Raw genomic sequence first — 24,038 nt, forward strand, 5'->3', positions numbered from 1 at the left:
TCTGTCGGTGACCCCATTCAGCGCTTACCGTATATTGTGTTTTATAGTAACATCTAGTTTATCTCTGCATATTGCCTACGGCGCTTTCACATGAAGTACAGATGATGGGGCTGATTCTGCAAATACATGTATTTTGTTTGCATGCAGGGTAAACACTGGCTGCTTCTGCATGCAGCCCACACATGCTGGGCAGCTTTATACTGCAATTTAGATTTCAGTTTGGACACACCCCACCCAAATCTAACTCTCTCAGCACATGCTAAATGCGGGGAGCATAGCGTGGCAGTATGCCGCGCTGGGGGGCATAGTAATGATATAGCATCATCGTGGACCCACCCCTGCTAGACAATGCCACAATTACTGGCGCTGTGAAGCACGGGGCGGGGCCACGATGACATGATTTAATGTGCATTGCGTCATCAGCCACCTGTACCGCTCAGCAGAAAAGGCTATAACAGTTATACAGACACTACGTGAGTAATAGTATGTCGCTCCCTCCAGAGAAATTGCTTTCGCCCCAGAATCTGGCGCCTCTTCCTGCTTTCTGTGATGTACTGGCGTTGCCCTAGGATACAGCGCAATTCTTCTTTCCAGATACAAACGTATACAACACACTTCCTATTCCATAGGCAAGTAAATAAACAGCTCTGTACAATGGTATAATGGCATGGCTGAAAAGCACAGGATAAAGCAAGGATGAACCATAATAATACAGTATGTTTAGCACTAGTTGCAGGAAAACAAATACAAGTCAGTAATTTAATATCATGTGAAGAGGGGGCGACCATTCAGGGTTGTAAGGGATCCAAACAGACTTTAATATGTGTAATTTATTTTCAGAATAAATGTCAATGCATATTTGGAATCACTATTTATATTTTAATTATTCACTTAAAAAAGTTAAGGGGATTCTACAAAAGCAGTACTTTGAGGTCCCCTGTTTTTAGGATTCAGGAATTAAGGATAATGGAATATTTTCCCATGGACAGGTAGGTCCTGATTCTGTAGCTATGACGTTGGCCTATAGCGGTATGAAGCGTCATCATGTTTCTTTGCTGTTGTATAATAAATACATATTTATATCCCCTCCCCCGATGAATTACCAGCTTCTGTGTGACAGTCTGGGCTACTTATCATAATGTGACCCGGCCCCTACCGATACCGCGTGTAGCTGGCGCTCCTACCAAGATCCAACCAGCCCCATGACTTTCTGGAGTGTATGGAACTACAAGCACCAGAATACCTATAGATGCCAGAACTTACAGGAGCATGTTGAACTACAAACACCAGGATGTCTATCACTGTCTGAACTTGCTGGAGCTTGTGAAAATAGAAGCACCAGCAGAACGTACAGGAGAGTGTACAACTACAAGTACCAGCATGCTTATGGCTGCCAGAACTCACACATGAAAGAGGAACCCCAGCAGCTCTGACATTAATGACACTTTCTCCTTTGTCCAGCCGCAGATAATGGCCGCTGTGTGTCAGCAGCGGGCGCACACGATCTGTCCGGCTTCCCAGGGAGACAAATCACAGCGCCATGCCTCCACCTGTCCCACCTGGATGGTGGGAGAGGCGGAGGCACGGGGCTCTGTTATTTTAGTCATTGCAGTCCTGTTATATATTGGGGGTGGGGGAGTTAATCAGTAATGACCCTATTCACAGCCAATCGCACCCCGCCTACTGCGCTGAATCGCATCATCGTAGCCAGACCCCCCACTTTACAATGCTAGTAATCTCTGCGATGTATAAGAGGGGTGTGGTCATGATGATGCGATCGCACCAATATGCCCCCGTTCCACTCACCTATGCCGCACCATGAACCCCGCTAGGGGCGGCCAGAAAGTCGCCAAGTATGTTGCACAGTCCAAAAACATACCGCACTGGTAGGGTAATCAGCTTCTGACTAAATGGATTAATGGACCCACAGGGACTTTAGACTGTGAGCTTCAATGATGCAGGGACTGATGTGCATGACTCAGGATTCACTGGAAAGTGCTGGAATACAGATAAAAGCTAATGAATACATGGAAGAAAGCAAAAGATATAAATGTAATGTGACTTTGTTGCAATGCTGATTCCCACCACACGGTGGAGCCATTTGTGCACGGTGCAGCAGTCATACAACTCCAAGTCAGGAAGACTGTGACACAGTATCCACAAATGTTTATAGATTCTTTATAACTTATAAAAAGGATAAACATTCTGACGTGAGATATAAACTACATATATGTTCTCTCTCACACACATATACATTTAATACTCCATATTTTACTATTACACTAGTGTTAAGTGTTTGCTGAAGCTATAATACAACAAGCGTGCTGCGGAAGCCATCTGCAGGGTGAGGTTACACATTATCCATGTCATATATAACATCTATAATCAGCGCAATTGCTCGTTTTGAACCACCCAACATCAGTGTGTGAGATACTTTTGTGGTACACCTGGATATTAGTGAGTAACCCACAATTAATGTGCTGATGTGTATATGAATAATCACACACTGGTTACTATGGGCCGCAGCAAATTTTCGCTCACATTTAATAATAAACCATTTGCCCTAAATGAAAGAAGAAGACAAGAGACTGGCTGAATCTCGCTGCCGGCATCTGAGAGGGGAGACACCACTAGAGATTAACGAAAAATTTATAAAAAACAGCTAAAATTACATAATTTGGGCCTTTTTTTGTTCCTACAGTATTATTAACCTCAATAACATTCATTTTCACTCATTTTCAGTCAATTTTAACCACCGCACAGCTCATAATATTGTTCACCAACATAATCCAAAGGCTGCAGCAAGCTGGCTGGTTACTAAGCGACACAGCAGCAGCACAAACACACGGCAGTTTATAGCACATCTGTGAAATATTACCACACAGCAGTTCCAGAAATGAACAGTGGTGCAAGATGAAATTGCCCTTGGGGCCTCCCAGCCACCCTTATGTTGGATCTTAAAAAAACTCAAGCATAGATTAACAAATCAAGCACTTCACGACAGGAGCTGCCACTTTTGTGCCTGAAGTGCTTGGTTTGTTTGGGGCCCAAACCAATTTTTTGGAAGGACTACCTCCGATCGCTAATGAGGAGGTTGATGATGAGGATGTTGGCGGGGGAGATTGCATGTGCGGGTCCAAACTGCTGGTATTATTTCACAAAGTAGTATGATTTTGTAAAATAAATTTCATGAACTCGCAGCAACTGACGGAACATGGAGGAGGTGCCTAGATGGTGAACGTCCCGACCTCTACTATCTTTGGCCTCATAAATGGAGCAGATGTCTTTACAAACATTGTCTGGATTTGAGTAAAAATCCCACACCCTCGAGATAGCTTCTTTGGTCTTCTGCCCAGGCATCATTATGGCTTTCTTTTTATCATGGGCAAGAACTGCTGCCACTGGTGGCTGGCTGACTTACACACACATCATCAACATCCTCATTCTCATCCTCCTCATTATTCTTAGATAGTAGTAGTAGACAACAAAAAAAACCTTATCCTGTGCCACTTCCAGACTAGTATTCTCAATTTCTATTATGTCATCATTGCCATATTTACTTGTACTGCTTATCTTCACATTTCCTAATGGTGCAGAAATGGTGGAAGGAGGTGAAGGAGTCTTCTCTATGAGCACAGTGTGAGAAATGTCAGACTCACACAAAGCTAACGTGGACACCCCTAGACTCTCCTCAGGGATTTGTGACACACAGTTAGTTCTTCAGACTTAGTGTTCTTAATTTGAGGGGACTGATGTCAGTTTTTAATGTGGCAACTCGGCCCCTTTTTTAACTGAAAGATTTTGAGTTCATGTTCCCTTTCCTAAACTTTTTGCCCTCTGGACCACCTTTAGTAGATGTGGAAGTACTATCATGACTGGCAGCAGCCACAGCACTAGTACTTGGTTGCTGCTCCTGCTCTTCTATCAACTGATTGTGACCCATTTCAACTCAGTGCTTATATTTATTAACGCAGTGTTGCACGGCGCCTACTGGGCTTTATTGAATGCACAAGTTGTACAAAAAAACAGCTTTTTTTGTTTTTACAAATGACAAATTCACACTGTGGAGTCACGGTGCTTATATGTATGAAAGCAGTGCGGCACAACACCTATTGAGCTTTATTGAACACAAGTTTTACAAAACAATAAAAACACCTTTTTTGTTTTTTCACAAATGATAACTCACACGCGGACTCACAGTGCTTGTATGTATGAAAGCAGTGCGGCACAACTGCTATTGAGCTTTATTGAACACAAGTTTTACAAAGCAATAAAAACAACTTTTTTTTTTCCCACAAATGATAACTCACACACGGACTCACAGTGCTTATATTTATGAACGCAGTGAACGGTACCGATAAAGGTTTATTGAACGCAAAAGTCATATGAACCCCGTCTTGTATAGTTGTCCTGAAGACAGGTTCCAGCCCCCAATACGTTGATGCAGTAAACACCAGTTTTTTGCTCCTTGTCTGACTCTGAGTGCTGCCTCTATCCGCAGCATTATATATACAGTATATACTAGCTGGAATACCCAGTGTTGTCCGAGTTGAACACCTGCAGCCTTCATTGTTTTATATTGTCCTCACCTATAACCTCATTCTATTGATATGTCACAGTCTGAATTGATCGAGAACTGAGTTTCTCCTGAGCCTGCCAGGCACTCTGCTTAAACCCCCCCCCCCCCCCCCCCAGGGCAGCTGCTGTATACTGTATATCACTATAGAGCCAAAAGAATTGAGAACATGTGGTGCTACCACAAAAGCACGATAAATAGCAATAAAATATTCACATGAACTGGGAAAGAATACAATGATCCTTCACTTACATAAATGTAAAAGGTTCTAAAACAAAGAAGATAAAAACACAATAGTGCAATAAGAGATGATAATGAGCCAAAATATCCTTTTATTGGTTCCACTCACATAGTTAGGATTAGTCTGTGCATATCATCCTCATATATGGTATAATCCAAGAGTTCCAAAAAATAGTCAGCAGGACACTGGAAACTTGAAGAAGACACATATAGTGCAATATAGCCTTATAAAAACCACATTTAATATAAAAATGCACTCACATGATAAAATACATGAAAAGCTTATATCACCACACAAATGGTGTAACCAACATAGTATCCTGCCAATGTAAAGGCCCGAAATCCCTCTGCATCCAGACGGAAAGTAACAAGATGTATAGTCCAAGTTCTGGGTGTCAGAGACACCTAATGCAGTACCGGTTACCAGGTGTTACAATCGTTGGGATCCCAAAGAAAATAAGAATTTACTCACCGGTAATTCTATTTCTCGTAGTCCGTAGTGGATGCTGGGTACTCCGTAAGGACCATGGGGTATAGACGGGCTCCGCAGGAGACTGGGCACTCTTAAAAGAAAGATTAGGTACTATATCTGGTGTGCACTGGCTCCTCCCTCTATGCCCCTCCTCCAGACCTCAGTTAGGGAAACTGTGCCCGGAAGAGCTGACATTACTAGGAAAGGATTTGGAATCCAGGGTAAGACTCATACCAGCCACACCAATCACACCGTACAACTCGTGATAACTATACCCAGTTAACAGTATGAACAACAACTGAGCCTCTCTCAACAGATGGCTCATACAATACAATAACCCTTTAGTTAAGCAATAACTATATACATGTATTGCAGAGAGTCCGCACTTGGGACGGGCTCCCAGCATCCACTACGGACTACGAGAAATAGAATTACCGGTGAGTAAATTCTTATTTTCTCTGACGTCCTAGTGGATGCTGGGTACTCCGTAAGGACCATGGGGATTATACCAAAGCTCCCAAACGGGCGGGAGAGTGCGGATGACTCTGCAGCACCGAATGAGCAAACTCAAGGTCCTCCTCAGCCAGGGTATCAAACTTGTAGAATTTTGCAAAAGTGTTTGAACCCGACGAAGTAGCAGCTCGGCAAGTTGTAAAGCCGAGACCCCTCGGGCAGCCGCCCAAGAAGAGCCAACCTTCCTCGTGGAATGGGCTTTTACTAATTTAGGATGCGGCAGTCCAGCCGCAGAATGTGCAAGCTGAATCGTGCTACAGATCCAGCGAGCAATAGTCTGCTTTGAAGCAGGAGCACCCAGCTTGTTGGGTGCATGCAGCATAAATAGCGAGTCAGTTTTTCTGACTCTAGCCGTCCTGGAAACATAAAGTTTCAGGGCCCGGACTACGTCCAGCAACTTGGAATCCTCCAAGTCCCTAGTAGCCGCAGGCACCACAATAGGTTGATTCAAATGAAACGATGATACCACCTTAGGGAGAAATTGGGGACGAGTCCTCCATTCTGCCCTTTCCATATGGAAGATCAGATATGGGCTTTTACATGACAAAGCCGCCAATTCTGACACACGCCTAGTCCAAGCTAAGGCCAAAAGCATGACCACTTTCCACGTGAGATATTTTAGCTCCACGGTCTTAAGTGGCTCAAACCAGTGGGATTTTAAGAATCCAACACACGTTAAGATCCCAAGGTGCCACTGGAGGCACAAAAGGGGCTGAATATGCAGCACCCCTGTAACAACGTCCGAACTTCAGGCAGTGAAGACAGTTCTTTTTGAGAAAAAAAGGGATAGGGCCGAAATCTTGGCCTTTATGGATCCTAATTTTAGGCCCATAGTCACTCCTGACTGTAGGAAGTGCAGGAATCGACCCCCCTGGAATTCCTCTGTAGGGCCTTCCCGGCCACACACCAAGCAACCTATTTTCGCCATATACAGTGAAAAAGTCTTGCTGTCACGTCTTTCCTAGCCTTTATCAGCGTAGGAATAACTGCATCCGGAATGCCCTTTTCCGCTAGGATCCGGCGTTCAACCGCCATGCCGTCCAACGCAGCCGCGGTAAGTCTTGGATCAGACAGGGTCCCTGTTGCAACATGTCCTGACTGAGAGGCAGAGGCCATGGGTCCTCTGAGAGCATTTCTTGCAGTTCCGGGTACCGAGTCCTTCTTGGCCAATCCGGAGCAAAGAATATTGTTCACACTCCTCCGTTTATTGCAATTCTCAGCCCTTGGGTCTGAGAGGAAGAGGAGGGAATATATAGACCGACTGGAACACCCCCGATGTTACTAGTGCGACCACAGCTATCGCCTGAAAGTCCCTTGACCCAGCGTAAAACCTTTTTTATCTTTTTATTGAGGTGGGACGCCATGTAGTCCACCTGAGGCAGTTTCCATCAATTTGCAAAACTGCGTAAAGACTTCCTGATGAAGTCACCACTTTCCCGGGTGGAGGTCGTGTCCACTCCCGGAATGAACACTGCTGACAGTGCGCTTACTTGATTCTCCGCCCAGCGAAGAATTCTGGTGGCTTCTACCCTCGCCACCCTGCTCCTTGTGCCGCCCTGGCGGTTTACATGAGCCCCTGCGGTCTGACTGGATCAGAACCGGTTGGTCGCGAAGCAGGAACTCCGCTTGACTTAGGGCGTTGTATATGGCCCTTAGTTCCAGGATATTGATGTGAAGGCAAGTCTGTTAGCTTGACCACAAACCTTGGAATTTTCTTCCCTGTGTAACTGCCCCCCACCCTCAGAGGCTTGCATCCGTGGTCACCAGGACCCAGTCCTGAATGCCGAATCTGCGGCCCTCGAGAAAGTGAGCACTCCGCAGCCACCATAGGAGAGACACCCTCGCCCTGGGGGATAGGGTGATTAACCGATGCATCTGAAGATGTGATCCGGACCACTTGTCCAGTAAGTTCCATTGTCCTTGCATGGAACCAGCCGAAGGGGATGGCCTCGTATGATGCCATCATCCTTCCCAGGACTCGAGTGCAGTGATGCACTGACACCTGTTTTGGTTTTCAATGGATTCCTGACCAGTGTCATGAGCTCCTGAGCTCTCTCTATCGGGAGATAAACCCTCTTCTGGTCTGTGTCTAGGATCATGCCTAGGCGAGGCAGATGAGCTGTAGGAACCAACTGCGACCTCGGAATATATAGAATCCAGTCGTGTTGCCGTTTCACTTCCAGAGAAGGTGATACGCTGTCCAGCAACTGCTCTCTTGATCTCGCTTTTATGAGGAGATCATCCAAGTATGTGATAATAGTGACACCTTGCTTCCGCAGGAGCACCATCATATCCGCCATTACCTTGGTGAAATTGGTAATGACAATCCCGTACCGCAATTCTGAGGTACGCCTGATGAGGTGGATAAATGGGGACACGAAGGTATGCATCCCTTATGTCCCGATTCATTTCAGGCTTGCAATGACCGCTCTTAGCGATTCCATCTTGAACCTGAACCTTTTCAGGTATATGTTCAGGGATTTTAATAAATTACAATATGGGTCTAACCGAACAGTCTGGTTTCGGGATTATAACATGGTCGAATAATAACACCCTCTTGTTGAAGGAGGGGACCCTTGACCACCACCTGTTGAAGATACAATTTACAAATTGCAGTTAACACTGGCTCCCTCTCTTGGGGGGAAGCCCGCCGGGTACTCGGTGAGGGGGCATCTTCTCACAGTCCAGCCTGTATCCCTGCGATACAATTTCTATTGCCCAGGGATCTAACAGGGAGTGAACACACTTGTGGCTGAACTTACGAAGGCGTGTCCCCACCGGGCCTAGCTCCGCCTGTGGAGCCCCAGCGACATGCGGTAGATTTTGTAGAGGCCGGGGAGGACTTCTGTTCCTGGGGACTAGCTGTGTTGTACAGCTTCTTTCCTCTGCCCCCGGCTCTGACAAGAAAGGACGCACCTCAGACTTTCTTGTTTATTTATTCGAAAAGCTGCATTTAATAATGTCGTGCTTTCCTAGGCTGTGCAGGAATATAAGGCAAAATATCAGAAATACCAGCTATAGCTGTGGAGACCAGGCCCGAGAACCTTTCTCCACACAATCCTCAGCCTTCCATATGCCTCTTAAGTCGGCATCATCTGTCCAATGTATATTCTGCAGGACACGTCAAGCAGAAATCGACATAGCTTTTGTCTCTAGGACCCAGTATACTCATGTCCCTTTGGGCATGCTTTATAATTATATATCTATCACTTAAGACAGCATCTTAAAATATTTATATGCATACTAGGGTCTCAATCTCTGCTGATAAGGTACCTGTCCACGCTGCCACAGCGCTATAAACCCATGCCGACACAATCGCCGGTCTGGGTAGTATACTAGAATGTGCACACTATCTGCAGGATCCCTGAGAATAGCTAGTGCAAACAGGACACCCAAGGGGAAGATTCTCAACACATCCTGGCCCTAGTGGGGAAAGGATACAGCCTGAGAATTCTCTTGTGGGAAGCTGCCGTCTCTTGTCTGGAGATTCCCGCTCTTTTTCCTCATGAGAGGAGGGAAATTTACCTCAGCATTCTTCCCCTTAACATGTGTACTCTCGTGTCAGGGACAGATGAGTCATCAGTGATATGCAAATCATCTTTTATTCCAATAATCATATATTGAATATATTTTAGCCCTCTTGGCTGTAACTTTGCATTATCGTAGTCGACAGTGGAGTTAAAATCCGTGTCGATACTTTGTTATTTTGGATAGTGAACATAGAGAGACTCTGAAGGACTCTGTGACATAGGGACAGACCAGGGTAGATTTCCTTTCTGTTCCCTAACATTTTGTGCAATAATTTTACCTCAGCACTTACACATATCCAAACAGGTGTCGGCGTTGTCGACGGAGACACCCTCCCACACACATATCCGCTCTATCACCTCCTAAGAGGAGCCTTTTACCTCAGACATGTCGACACACGCGTACCGACACACCACACACACAGGGGATGCTCTATTTGAAGACCGTTCCCCCACCAGGCCCTTTGGAGAGACAGAGAGAGAGTATGCCAGCACACACCACAGCGCTATATAATACAGGGATGTACACTATACTGAGTGATTTTTCCCCTATAGCAGCTTATATACACAGTTTTGCGCCTAAATTTATGTGCCCCCCCTCTCTTTTTTACCCTTTGTGTACCAGGATACTGCCGGGGAGAGCCTGGGGAGCTTCCTTCCAGCTGAGCTGTGAAGAGAAAATGGCGCCGGTGTGCTGAGGAAGAAGGCCCGGCCCCCTCAGCGGCGGGCTTCTGTCCTTTTTTGTACTTTAATGGCGGGGGTTAATGCACATATACAGTTTATCAGACTGTATTATGTGCTTTTCGCCAAGTAAGGTAATCTAATTGCTGCCCAGGGCGCCCCCCCCCAGCGCCCTGCACCCATCAGTGACCGGAGTGTGTGGTGTGCTAAGGGAGCAATGGCGCACAGCTGCAGTGCTGTGCGCTACCTTAATGAAGACAGGAGTCTTCAGCCGCCGATTTTTCAACTTCTATTTGTTCTTCTGGCTCTGCAAGGGGGACGGCGGTGCGGCTCCGGGACCGGACGACCGAGGACTGGGCCTGTGTTCGATCCCTCTGGAGCTAATGGTGTCCAGTAGCCTTAGAAGCCCAAGCTAGCTGCAAGCAGGTAGGTTCGCTTCTCTCCCCTCAGTCCCACGTAGCAGTGAGTCTGTTGCCAGCAGATCTCACTGAAAATAAAAAACCTAACAAATACTTTCTTTTCTAGGAAGCTCAGGAGAGCCCCTAGGGTGCATCCAGCTCTGGCCGGGCACAGATAATAACTGAGGTCTGGAGGAGGGGCATAGAGGGAGGAGCCAGTGCACACCAGATATAGTACCTAATCTTTCTTTTAAGAGTGCCCAGTCTCCTGCGGATCCCGTCTATACCCCATGGTCCTTACGGAGTACCCAGCATCCACTAGGACGTCAGAGAAAAGTAAATAAGAATTTACTCACCGGTAATTCTATTTCTCGTAGTCCGTAGTGGATGCTGGGAACTCCGTAAGGACCATGGGGAATAGACGGGCTACGCAGGAGACTGGGCACTCTAAGAAAGAATTAGGACTACTGGTGTGCACTGGCTCCTCCCTCTATGCCCCTCCTCCAGACCTCAGTTAGGGAAACTGTGCCCGGAAGAGCTGACACTACAAGGAAAGGATTTGGAATCCAGGGTAAGACTCATACCAGCCACACCAATCACACCGTACAACTTGTGATAACTATACCCAGTTAACAGTATGAATAACAACTGAGCCTCACTGAACAGATGGCTCATAACAATAACCCTTTAGTTAGGCAATAACTATATACAAGTATTGCAGACAATCCGCACTTGGGACGGGCGCCCAGCATCCACTACGGACTACGTGAAATAGAATTACCGGTGAGTAAATTCTTATTTTCTCTGACGTCCTAGTGGATGCTGGGAACTCCGTAAGGACCATGGGGATTATACCAAAGCTCCCAAACGGGCGGGAGAGTGCGGATGACTCTGCAGCACTGAATGAGCAAACTCAAGGTCCTCCTCGGCCAGGGTATCAAACTTGTAGAATTTTGCAAACGTGTTTGATCCCGACCAGGTAGCAGCTCGGCAAAGTTGTAAAGCCGAGACCCCTCGGGCAGCCGCCCAAGAAGAGCCCACCTTCCTCGTGGAATGGGCTTTTACTGATTTAGGATGCGGCAGTCCAGCCGCAGAATGTGCAAGTTGAATCGTGGAGCAGATCCAGCGAGCAATAGTCTGCTTAGAAGCAGGAGCACCCAGCTTGTTGGGTGCATGCAGGATAAACAGCGAGTCAGTCTTTCTGACTCTAGCCGTCCTGGAAACATAGATTTTCAGTATCACGTGATTTTCCGCCCATCGGAGAATCCTTGTGGCTTCTGCCATCGCCATCCTGCTTCTTGTGCCGCCCTGTCGGTTTACATGGGCGACCGCCGTGATGTTGTCTGACTGAATCAGCACCGGCTGGTTTTGAAGCAGGGGTCTTGCCTGACTTAGGGCATTGTAAATGGCCCTTAGTTCCAGAATATTTATGTGTAGGGAAGCCTCCTGACTCGACCATTGTCCTTGGAAGTTTCTTCCCTGAGTGACTGCCCCCCAACCTCGGAGGCTTGCATCCGTGGTCACCAGGACCCAGTCCTGTATGCTGATTCTGCGGCCCTCGAGAAGATGAGCACTCTGCAGCCACCACAGCAGAGACACCCTGGCCCTCGGGGACAGGGTGATCAGCCGATGCATCTGAAGATGCGATCCGGACCACTTGTCTAACAGATCCCACTGAAAAATCCTTGCATGGAACCTGCCTAATGGAATTGCCTCGTAAGAAGCTACCATCTTTCCCAGGACTCGCATGCAGTGATGCACCGACACCTGTTTTGGTTTCAGGAGGTCTCTGACCAGAGATGACAACTCCTTGGCCTTCTCCTCCGGGAGAAACACCTTCTTCTGTTCTGTGTCCAGAATCATACCCAGGAACAGCAGACGCGTCGTAGGAACCAGCTGCGACTTTGGAATATTCAGAATCCAGCCGTGCTGTTGTAGCACTTCCTGAGATAGTGCTACTCCGACCAACAACTGCTCCCTGGACCTCGCCTTTATAAGGAGATCGTCCAAGTACGGGATAATTATAACTCCCTTCTTTCGAAGGAGTATCATCATTTCGGCCATTACTTTGGTAAATACCCTCGGTTCCGTGGACAGACCAAACGGCAACGTCTGGAATTGGTAATGGCAGTCTTGTACCACGAAACGGAGGTACACCTGGTGAGGTGGGTAAATGGGGACATGTAGGTAAGCATCCTTGATGTCCAGCGATACCATGTAATCCCCCTCTTCCAGGCTTGCAATAACCGCCCTGAGCGATTCCATTTTGAACTTGACCTTCCTTATATAAGTGTTCAAGGATTTCAAATTTAGAATGGGTCTCCCCGAACCGTCTGGTTTCGGTACCACAAACATTGTGGAATAGTAACCACGTCCCTGTTGAAGGAGGGGAACTTTTATTATCACCTGCTGGAGGTACAGCTTGTGAATTGCCGCCAGCACTACCTCCCTGTCCTGGAGAGTAGCTGGCAAGGCTGATTTGAGGTAACGGCGAGGGGGAGACGTCTCGAATTCCAGCTTGTATCCCTGAGATACCACTTGTAGAACCCAGGGATCCACCTGTGAGCGAACCCACCGGTCGCTGAAGTTCCGGAGACGGGCCCCCACCGCACCTGGCTCCACCAGTGGAGCCCCAGCGTCATGCGGTGGATATAGTGGAAGCAGGGGAGGATTTTTGTTCTTGGGAACTGGCTGTATGGTGCAGCTTTTTCCCTCTACCCCTGCCTCTGGGCAGAAAGGACGCGCCTTTAACCCGCTTGCCTTTCTGGGGTCGAAAGGACTGTACCTGATAATACGGGGCTTTCTTAGGCTGTGAGGGAACCTGAGGTAAAAATGTCGACTTCCCAGCTGTTGCTGTGGAAACGAGGTCCGAGAGACCATCCCCAAACAATTCCTCACCCTTGTAAGGCAAAACCTCCATGTGCCTTTTAGAATCCGCATCACCTGTCCACTGCCGAGTCCATAATATTTTCCTGGCAGAAATGGACATTGCATTAATTCTAGATGCCAGCCGGCAAATATCCCTCTGTGCATCTCTCATATATAAGACTACGTCTTTAATATGCTCTATGGTTAGCAATATAGAGTCCCTGTCAAGGGAATCAATGTTATCAGATAGGGAATCAGACCACACTGCTGCAGCACTGCACATCCATGCTGAAGCAATAGCAGGTCTCAGTATAGTACCTGAGTGTGTATATACAGACTTCAGGATAGCCTCCTGCTTTCTATCCGCAGGCTCCTTTAATGCGGCCGTATCCTGAGACGGCAGTGCCACCTTTTTTGATAAGCATGTGAGCGCCTTATCCACCCTCGGGGATGTCTCCCAACGTAACCTGTCCTCTGGCGGGAAAGGGTACGCCATCAGTAACTTTTTTAGTTTCTTATCAGGGGAAGCCCACGCTTCTTCACACACTTCATTCAACTCATCTGATGGGGGAAAAACCACTGGTTGCTTTTTCTCCGCAAAAAAAAATAATACCCTTTTTAGTGGTACCTGGGTTAATGTCAGAAATGTGCAACACATTTTTCATTGCCGTAATCATGCAACGGATGGCCCTAGTGGAATGTACATTAGTCTCGTCCTCGTCGACACTGGAGTCAGACTCCGTGTCGACATCTGTGTCTGCCATCTGAGGTAGCGGCGTTTTTGAGCCCCTGATGGCCTTTGAGACGCCTGGGCAGGCACTGGCTGAGAAGCCGGCTGTCCCACAGCTGTTATGTCATCGAACCTTTTATGTAAGGAGTTGACACTGTCGTGTAAAACCTTCCACATATCCATCCACTCTGGTGTCGAGTGTCGACCCCGCAGGGGGTGACATCACATTTATCGGCACCTGCTCCGCCTCCACATAAGCCTCCTCATCAAACATGTCGACACAGCCGTACCGACACACCGCACACACACAGGGAATGCTCTGACTGAGGACAGGACCCCACAAAGTCCTTTGGGGAGACAGAGAGAGAGTATGCCAGCACACACCACAGCGCTATATAATCAGGGATTTACACTAACACAAAGTGATTTTCCCTATAGCAGCTATACAAATACAGTTTGCGCCTAAATTTAGTACCCCCCCTCTCTTTTTTTACCCTTTGAGCCTGTAAACTGCAGGGGAGAGTCTGGGGAGCTGTCTTCCAGCGGAGCTGTGAAGAGGAAATGGCGCCAGTGTGCTGAGGGAGATAGCCCCGACCCCTTTTCGGCGGGCTTCTCCCGCTCTTATATTAATATTATGGCAGGGGATTTTTGCACATATATAGTTTATTAGACTATATTATGCGCTGTTTTGCCAAAGTAAGGTACTCTAATTGTAGCCCAGGGCGCCCCCCCCCCCCCCCCAGCGCCCTGCACCCATCAGTGACCGGAGTATGTGGTGTGCATAGGGAGCAATGGCGCACAGCTGCAGTGCTGTGCGCTACCTTAATGAAGACCGGAGTCTTCAGCCGCCGATTTCCAGGACGTTCTTCTTGCTTCTGGCTCTGCAAAGGGGACGGCGGCGCGGCTCCGGGACCGGACGACCGAGGCTGGGCATGTGTTCGATCCCTCTGGAGCTAATGGTGTCCAGTAGCCTAGAAGCCCAAGCTAGCTGCAAGCAGGTAGGTTCGCTTCTCTCCCCTAAGTCCCTCGTAGCAGTGAGTCTGTTGCCAGCAGATCTCACTGAAAATAAAAAACCTAATAAATACTTTCTTTACTAGAAGCTCAGGAGAGCCCCTAGTGTGCAACCAGCTCGAGCCGGGCACAGATTCTAACTGAGGTCTGGAGGAGGGGCATAGAGGGAGGATCCAGTGCACACCAGTAGTCCTAATTCTTTCTTAGAGTGCCCAGTCTCCTGCGGAGCCCGTCTATTCCCCATGGTCCTTACGGAGTTCCCAGCATCCACTAGGACGTCAGAGAAAGTCCTATTGCTTAAACGCGTTTTCGGTCCTTAGACCTTCCTCAGAAGCATAGGGCTAGAGAGTGACAAAGCTCCCTTAAATACCCGCCTAAACAAATTCATTCAAACCACCTGTACTAATTCAAAACGAAACCGCTCCCGGACAGGAACTACGTCACCAGAAGTGACGTTCCTGCGTTCCACGGACCCTCTGCGACTTCCTGTTTGTGTTCCACCGTTTTGGGACATAGCCGTACTGAGATCCAAACTGAGTTCATGTCCACACATTCCACAAACGGGGTCTTTACTTCCTATACGCTTTCCATCATCTTATCAGCAGAGTTGTTAATGGTCACTTTGAGGCGGATCCATAATATATCATTTTCTCAATTGATAGCACCAGACGATGGGATTCATAGGAGGCCATAAATATTTCATTAAACATGCAAAAATATAAAAAATGCATAAAAACACTTAAATATAAATACAAAAAAATATTCAATAATGAAAGAGAACTAAACCTACCACAAACAGACAAGAAAAGAAGGGATAGGTCTTCAGCATTATATATACAGTATATACTAGCTGGGATACCCAGTGTTGTCGGAGTTGAAGACTGGACCCTGAAGAACACCTGCAGCCTTCACTGTTTTATATTGTCCTCACCTATAACCTCATTCTATTGATATGTCACAGTCTGAATTGATCGAGAACTGATCTGCTCCTGAGCCGGCCAGGCACTCTGCTAAGCCCCCCGGGGCGGCTGCTGTATATATCACTGCCTGCAGGATGACCTGTAAGATCACACAGTGAGTTAAATGTTAATAATACACATTATTTAATGTCAAAGTTTAGCATGCAAACACAGAGGGCTGACTATTATATACAGTATGGTCACTGGAACAACTACTAACTCTGGATTTAATGTATGCGGCTTTTGGAGAAGTGATTTAACGCAGCACTTTGGAAGAGATGGCTAATTACGGAATTTTTAAAGTTATGTACTAACTATTGCTGCAGAGTTAGGATCACTATAGGGCTGCCGGCTCTGGGACACAGAATTGCTGACTGCATCATTTATTCATGAACAGAAGCCATAGCTTTTGTGGTTGTACCCCATCATTCATCAGTGAGATTCTAGCAGTTGTCCGTAGCAATGCCTGAGAGTGTGACAGTGGGGGTCATTCCGAGTTGTTCGCTCGCAAGCTGCTTTTAGCAGCATTGCACACGCTAAGCCGCCGCCTACTGGGAGTGAATCTTAGCTTATCAAAATTGCGAACGAAAGATTAGCAGAATTGCGAATAGACACTTCTTAGCAGTTTCTGAGTAGCTCCACACTTACTCGCCATCTGCGATCAGTTCAGTGCTTGTCGTTCCTGGTTTGACGTCACAAACACACCCAGTGTTCGCCCAGACACTCCTCCGTTTCTCCAGCCACTCCCGCGTTTTTCCCAGAAACGGTAGCGTTTTTTCACACACACCCATAAAACGGCCAGTTTCAGCCCAGAAACACCCACTTCCTGTCAATCACATTATGATCACCAGAACGAAGAAAAAACCTCGTAATGCCGTGAGTAAAAAACCAAACTGCATAGCAAATTTACTTGGCGCAGTCGCACTGTGGACATTGCGCATGCGCATTAGCGACTAATCGCTCCGTTGCGAGAGAAAAATACAGAGCGAACAACTCGGAATGACCCCCAGTGTGTGTATAATATATATGACTGTGACAGTGTGTGTATAATATATATGACTGTGACAGTGTGTGTATAATACATATGACTGTGACAGTGTGTGTGTATAATATATATGACTGTGACAGTGTGTGTGTGTATAATACATATGACTGTGACAGTGTGTGTGTATAATACATATGACTGTGACAGTGTGTGTGTATAATATATATGACTGTGACAGTGTGTGTGTGTGTGTGTGTGTGTGTGTGTGTGTGTGTGTGTGTGTGTGTGTGTATAATACATATGACTGTGACAGTGTGTGTATAATATATATGACTGTGACGGACTGGTGTGTGTGTGTGTATAATACATATGACTGTGACAGTGTGTGTGTATAATATATATGACTGTGACAGTGTGTGTGTGTGTGTGTGTGTGTGTGTGTGTGTGTGTGTGTGTGTGTGTGTATAATACATATGACTGTGACAGTGTGTGTATAATATATATGACTGTGACGGACTGGTGTGTGTGTGTATAATATATATGACTGTGACAGTGTGTGTGTGTGTGTATAATACATATGACTGTGACAGTGTGTGTGTATAATACATATGACTGTGACAGTGTGTGTGTATAATAAATACATATGACTGTGACAGTGTGTGTGTGTGTGTGTGTGTGTGTGTGTGTGTGTATAATACATATGACTGTGACAGTGTGTGTATAATATATATGACTGCGACGGACTGGTGTGTGTGTGTATAATATATATGACTGTGACAGTGTGTGTGTATAGTAGAGAGCAGCCAGGTCGGCTCAGCAGGGGAGGGCTGTGACATGAGGAGGGGGTGGACCGGAAGCGGTACGGGGGCCGGGTTACAGTGGCACCTCCTTTAAGCCACACCCCCTGCTCTGTAATGCCGCGATCACCGGCATTATACTGCAGGGGGCGTGGCTATGATGACGCGATTCAGCAAGAATCGCGTCATCGACTGCCCGGACCGCCCACTTTACACACTAAGTGGGCGGACGGGCAGGGGCAACCTAAAGATTTGGGAGACTTGCCTGCTCTTCCGGGGGGCCGGGAGGGTCACCCGATTTTCAGAAGCTTCCCGGCCATTCCGGGAGAGTAGGCAAGTATGGCGTGTGTGTGTGTGTGTGTGTGTGTGTGTGTGTGTGTGTGTGTGTGTGTCTGTGTGTGTGATGTATGTGACTGTGTGTGTGTGTGTGTGTGTGTGTGTGTGTGTGTGTGTGTGTGTGTGTGTGTGTGTGTGTGTTATGTATGTGCCAGTGTGTGGCCCTGACAATTTTCAAACCTAGGCAGAACAAACCCTAATCCTGGTCAAACTTCACCACCATGCCTAATTTGGTGGAGCTGCTGTAGGCACACAACTGTGCAGCCATGCATAAAAGACAAACAGGCACACTTTCTCACATATTATATATATATATATATATATATATATATATATATATATATATAGATGTGTCCTGATACATCTATCCTCAATTCGCCATGCAACGCTAGATGCCTGGTGTAAGTGAGCTGGCAGTTCCCAGGCAACTGCTGCTAATGACGCCCATTTTTATTTTTTATAAATTGCATCTTATTGGCATTGCTATGTGAATGAGACGCAGAAGCAGACTTTGCTGATTAAAATAATATGCTGCATGCCTATATTCTGTGTGCATCTGTATCTGCATACGAAATGCTACGTTGCAGTGATTTCTAGAACAACAGCCACTGACACTGTAACGCTGCATTTAATATGCAGATAGAGGTGCAGTCGCACACAGGATATAGGCATGCCGTATTTTATTTTAATCAGCAGAGTCTGCTTGTGCGTCTTATTTACATAGCGCTGCGATATGACATATTTTCAGAGGGTAAATACACAAAAAGTTGCCCAACATTAGTAAACGCGCTCACCACTAGGCACGACTAGAAGGGCTGTTTAACGTGACTGCAGCAATAAAACGATACTTTTGCTCCAGGCCAGGAGATCTTAGGAGGGGGTAGCACCTGTGCCATGTCTCGCCCAGGTTCCGCTCTAGAAGCATTTCATTCTTGGTGTGTGTAGTAACGCTGCTGCAACACCTCCTGGCTGCTGACGTCTAATTCCCCCTGGCAGCTTACTGTGGATCAGGAAGGCTTTGGCAGCGAGCAGAGGGGGATCTCGGAGACGCTGGGCCCAGCTTGGGACAGCCAGAGGGCGGATGTGTGTGGCTCTTATCTAGTGATCACAGGATACACAGCAGATGCAGGAAGGATGTGTATTCGCTCCAATGAAACATGCGGTAAGGAACAGCGCTTGCCGTAGAAGATCACTAGCACAAAGCCCGCACGTTCTGCAGGAGTCAGGATGATCCCCACTTTACATGGGGCACTACGGTGCTATATGTACGGTCTTCTCTACACGTACCAGCAGGGGGTGATCCAGCAGCTGTCTCTCTAACCTATCCCGTCTGATGCGTCCGTCGCTCCTGCAGCTCCCACTGGACCACCATGGATGAGGACCCTCTGGCACCACAGGAAACTGGTCCCCGCAGATGGGAACCGGAGCAGCAGCCACACTCTGGAGAGCCCAGGAGACCCACAGGACCGCCAGGGTAAGGGAAGGAGTCATTTATGTAACCGCATTTAAAATCAAATTTTTTTTATAGAAAACATTTGTAAACTGCGCAAGTCTTTGCCTGGCGCTCAGCGCCGTTCATTAACTCTTTCAGCGCCGGTGGGGTAGGGAATACATAAAATACAACATACACTTTTATATGTTCAAGTTTTAAATTGCATTTTTTCAGTCCCGGTGCGCCCTGTCCCTGCTGCAATTCCGGTCATTAGCTGTCACAGGTCTGGGGTGGCCATCTTTACCTCGTATAGGGTGGGAAGGACTCATCGCGCCGTTCCTTCTCCGGCCGTATTATTATCTTTCCATCCCACTCTTGTCTTTTCCCCTTCAGCGACTCTGATGTGTACACCTGGTGGCGCCTAATAGAAAGATAGTAGTAATAATAATAATAATAATAGTAATAATAATAATGCTTCAATATAAACCACAAGGATAAGAGACGGTGGTTGTGTCTCTGAATCGCTCCGTGAGTCCTGGTTCCCCTCCCCACAATGTTCACATCCCCAGTAAATGGATCTGAGCAGGTGGGTTACTTCAGGGGGCGTGGCCTCACTGCGAGGGGTGTAGCCTCAAAGGAAAAGACTACCTTACACCCAAGTTTTGCACCCAGCACGCCCAGACGTTGGCCACCACAGGAAAAGAAAAATACTGATTCATTTATGTAATTTTTCCTCCTTATAGTAATGCCCAGTAAACAATATGCCACACACCGTAATGCCCCTTACACATTATGCCACATATCATAATGCCCCTTACACATTGTGCACCACATTGTAATGTCCCTTAGATAACATGCCACACACCGTAATGCCCCTTACACATTATGCCACACACCATAATGCCCCTTACACATTATGCCACATATCATAATGCCCCTTACACATTATGCCACATATCATAATGCCCCTTACGCATTGTGCACCACATTGTAATGTCCTTTACATAACATGCCACACACTGTAGTGCCCCTTACATAATATGCCACAGACCGTAATGCCCCTTATAACATAAAGTGACCCTTACACCTTATTATGCCCTACAATAATGCCCCTTACAAGATATGATGCCCAAAGTTATGCCCTGACACGACACCATATTATGCTACGCACAGTAAGGCCCCTTACAAATTATGCCACACAGTAAGGCAACACTTACCTTTAAACTTCCTGCTTTTTGTCAGGGCTTCCATGTTGCCCCCCATTTGGCGTCCGTGGTCACTTGAATCACTGTAGCAGCTTCCCCCCGGGGGTCACGGTCCCGGCATTTCCAGGAACCGCTGTTCACGCCTGCACCTTTCTGTTACTAGAGGTACTGGTCCTCTAGCATCAGTGTCCTCAGAGGCGGCGGGCATTTTGGGAGGGACATCATCAATAGTCTTCCATGTGGAATGCCAGACTGCATGGAATTCTACTGCGTAGACACTGGCCACAAGCGCCCCATGCAATTGCACAGCTCACACAACCCTATAAATTGTCCAGAGCCACTTCACCAGCAGCATTTCTGCTACCCCCCATCCCCCACACACACACATACACGCACGCATTGAATAATGTTTGGGACCTAACAGGGAACCGTGCCCCATTGATTGGGAAACACTAAATTGCTGCAATCTTTTAATCTCTTCATGGCTGTTGTTACCCTGCACTCAGGTGCCTCTGCTGGGAGTGGACACACACAACCAGGGCCGGTTTTTGCTGTTGTTGCGCCCCGAGCAAAACTATAGGGGCGTGGCTTCACACGGGGGCGTGGTCAGTTACGCCCCCATTTGTGCCCCCTGTAGCGCCGCTGAAAGAGAATTTAAAAAAAAAAGTATACTTACTATCCCCGTTCCTGATTCCAGACTGCTGCAGACAGCCGCCGGCGCCGCTCCTCTCCTCGGATCAGCATAGACACTAGAGGTCAATTATGACCCCTAGCGTCTGTGCCACAATGCTGTGCGGTGCGCGATGATGTCATCGCGCACCGCACAGCAAAGGTCCCCTCCACGAAGGGAAACTAGACGCGTAGCGTCTGGTTCCCTTCAGAGCGGGGGATCCAGAGGCAGGGGGCACAGCGGCGGGGGGCACAGTAGCGGATCTTGTCGCGGTGCGGCGCCCTCCGGAAGGCGGCGCCCCGGGCAAAAGTCCTGCTTGCCCGTGGCAAGATCCGCTACTGCACACAACCATGTAAATACTGTATTTCCACCTCACCATGTGATTTCCCCCATTCACAGCAAGGTTCCTTAGATAGCTGATACATTGACCTCTCTAGATAGATCTTGGCACTTACATTCCATTTCCTTATGATACATGACTGAGGCTTCCATTGACATTACATCATGTTCCCTCATAGACAAGGGCGCCAGTCATTTCCTGCTTTCCAATGTCGTCTCAGGCCACATACATATAAAGTGGTATCTGTGCAAATCACAACAAGACTCTGGAGAGCTGTACAAGTGTGTCTTTACTCACTGCAGTCATGCTGAACAATGGCTGCAGAGGCAATTCCTGTACAACAAGCACTTCCTGTTTGACAAGTTGATGATTCAACATCCACCATCTACATACAGCATACACCTGCATCCCCCTTTTTCAACATAAATAAAAGTTTGTGTGTCAGTATAAGACAGTGTGACAGGTGTCGGATGCGGGGACAGTGTGCAAAAAAAACACAAATATTACAAAATAGGAGGTTAAGTAACATTGGTGTCTATGTACTAAGTCTTGGAGAGAGAGTGGACGTAGATAAAGTACCAGCCAATCAGCTCCTTACTGTCATGTTGCAGGCTGGGTTTGAAAACGAACAGTTAGGAGCTGATTGGCTGGTACCTTATCTCCATCCGCTTTATCTCTCTCCAAGGCTTAGTACATAGAACCCATAGTCTTGGAATTTTGGATTGGGCCTGGAAATTCTCCAAGACCTGGTGACAAAGGAAGGGGCTAATGGTGTGTCTGGTGTCTGATAAGGCTCACTATTGGACAATGGCATGGGACTGTCCTGCACCCCAATAGGTGCTTCTTCAGGGGTCTCATTGTCCATGAAGGGTGTTCTTCTGACACCCACAGTCAGTGTCAGGTGAGGTGGAGGTGTTTGTTTACACACCTCTAGGAGGAGGCACCTGTTACACTCATGCAAAACCCCATCAGATTGCACCGCATAGCTGTTGGGTCTGTTGGAAGTACCCTGCACAGTCCCAGCTCTATCAAACCTGACATGGATGGATGTGGACGGTTTGCCCAGGGGACAATGGTTAAGATTTAAGCCACAACCTGGAGTTCTGCAGAGCATCTTGTACGTTGTTCTTACTTGTAGTCGAAGATAGAACTTGGTGGTGGGAATAATAGTAGAGAACATGGGCATAAGGCATTGAGCAGGAGAGGGCATTCCATTTCTCTGAGTGTTTTTTAAATGGAGAGCTCTATAACATTTGTCGAACAGGTCCTTTGCAGAACGTACTGCCCATTTGATTGTGGATAGCGAGCACTGCTGGTGAGATGTGAGATGTCCCATTCCATGGTGAAAGTCTAAAACTCACCACTCATGAACTGCATGGCATTGTCAGTATGTAGCTTGTGTTGGATGCCATGTGCAGAACATTGTCTTTTAATTTTCTTGATGACATTGGGACTTATCAGTTTGGGAAGATGATCGATCTCAAGTCAACTAACTCAAGGTGTCCTTACCCCCTGCATTCAAAGAGATATGCTGTAACAATGGACCAAGGGAGGTCTGGAATCTCATGGAGAGTGAGTGGTTCCTTGGCATGATGAGCCCATAAAAGCATTGCAGGAGGCATAGATGGCCAAAAGAGGACACCTTAGCCAGCCGTGTAGTGGCCTCAAGCCCAGGATGCCCCTTGTGGGCCTGCTGAGCATAGAAACCTGGAAGGGCACAAGGTATTTGTGGGTTAATTCTAGGGGTGTGCACCGGGCCATTTTGGGGGTTTTGTGTTTTGGTTTTGGACCTGGATCTCCTTCGTGTTTTGGATCTGGATTGGTTTTGCCAAAACCACCCTTGCGGGTTTTGGTTTTGAATCTGGACTTTTTCGAAAAAATTATCAGACCAGCTAAAATAACAGAAATTGGGGGTGTTTTTGTTCCTACGGTATTATTAACTCAATAACATTCATTTCCACTCATTTCCAGTCACCTCACTGCTCACAGTATTGTTCACCACCATAGGCCAAAGCCTGGCTGGCTAAACTACGCAACAGAGCAGCGGCACAAACACCCGGCAGTCATTTCCACATTAGTACTGTATTAGCAATAACCTATCAAACCAACTCACCAGTACTATCAATAGAAATCAATCCAACACAGAAATCTCCTGAGAATCGTGTGTACAATATCATTGCTCTAAAGTAGTTACCAAACAGCAAAGAGAAAAACAAACAAACCATGTGTAAAATAGCAACAGCAGACATTGATGTCCGCTATACTGTACAAGTGCACATGCCCCCAGCACAAGGCTAT

At 47.2% G+C, this 24,038-nt stretch overlaps 1 protein-coding gene across 1 annotated transcript in view; it reads left to right on the forward strand.

The window, feature by feature from the left end:
* Positions 1-19,286: 19,286 nt before the first annotated feature.
* Positions 19,287-24,038, forward strand: part of LOC135056899 (uncharacterized) — a 77,190-nt gene continuing 72,438 nt past the window's right edge. Inside the window, exon 1 of the mRNA XM_063962651.1 lies at positions 19,287-19,567. Coding sequence (XP_063818721.1) covers positions 19,468-19,567 — 100 coding nt within the window. The 5' untranslated portion in view covers positions 19,287-19,467. The remainder of the gene's footprint in view (positions 19,568-24,038) is intronic.

The sequence above is a fragment of the Pseudophryne corroboree genome, chromosome 3 (assembly GCF_028390025.1).
Source record: "Pseudophryne corroboree isolate aPseCor3 chromosome 3, aPseCor3.hap2, whole genome shotgun sequence".
Taxonomy (NCBI): Eukaryota; Metazoa; Chordata; class Amphibia; order Anura; family Myobatrachidae; genus Pseudophryne; species Pseudophryne corroboree.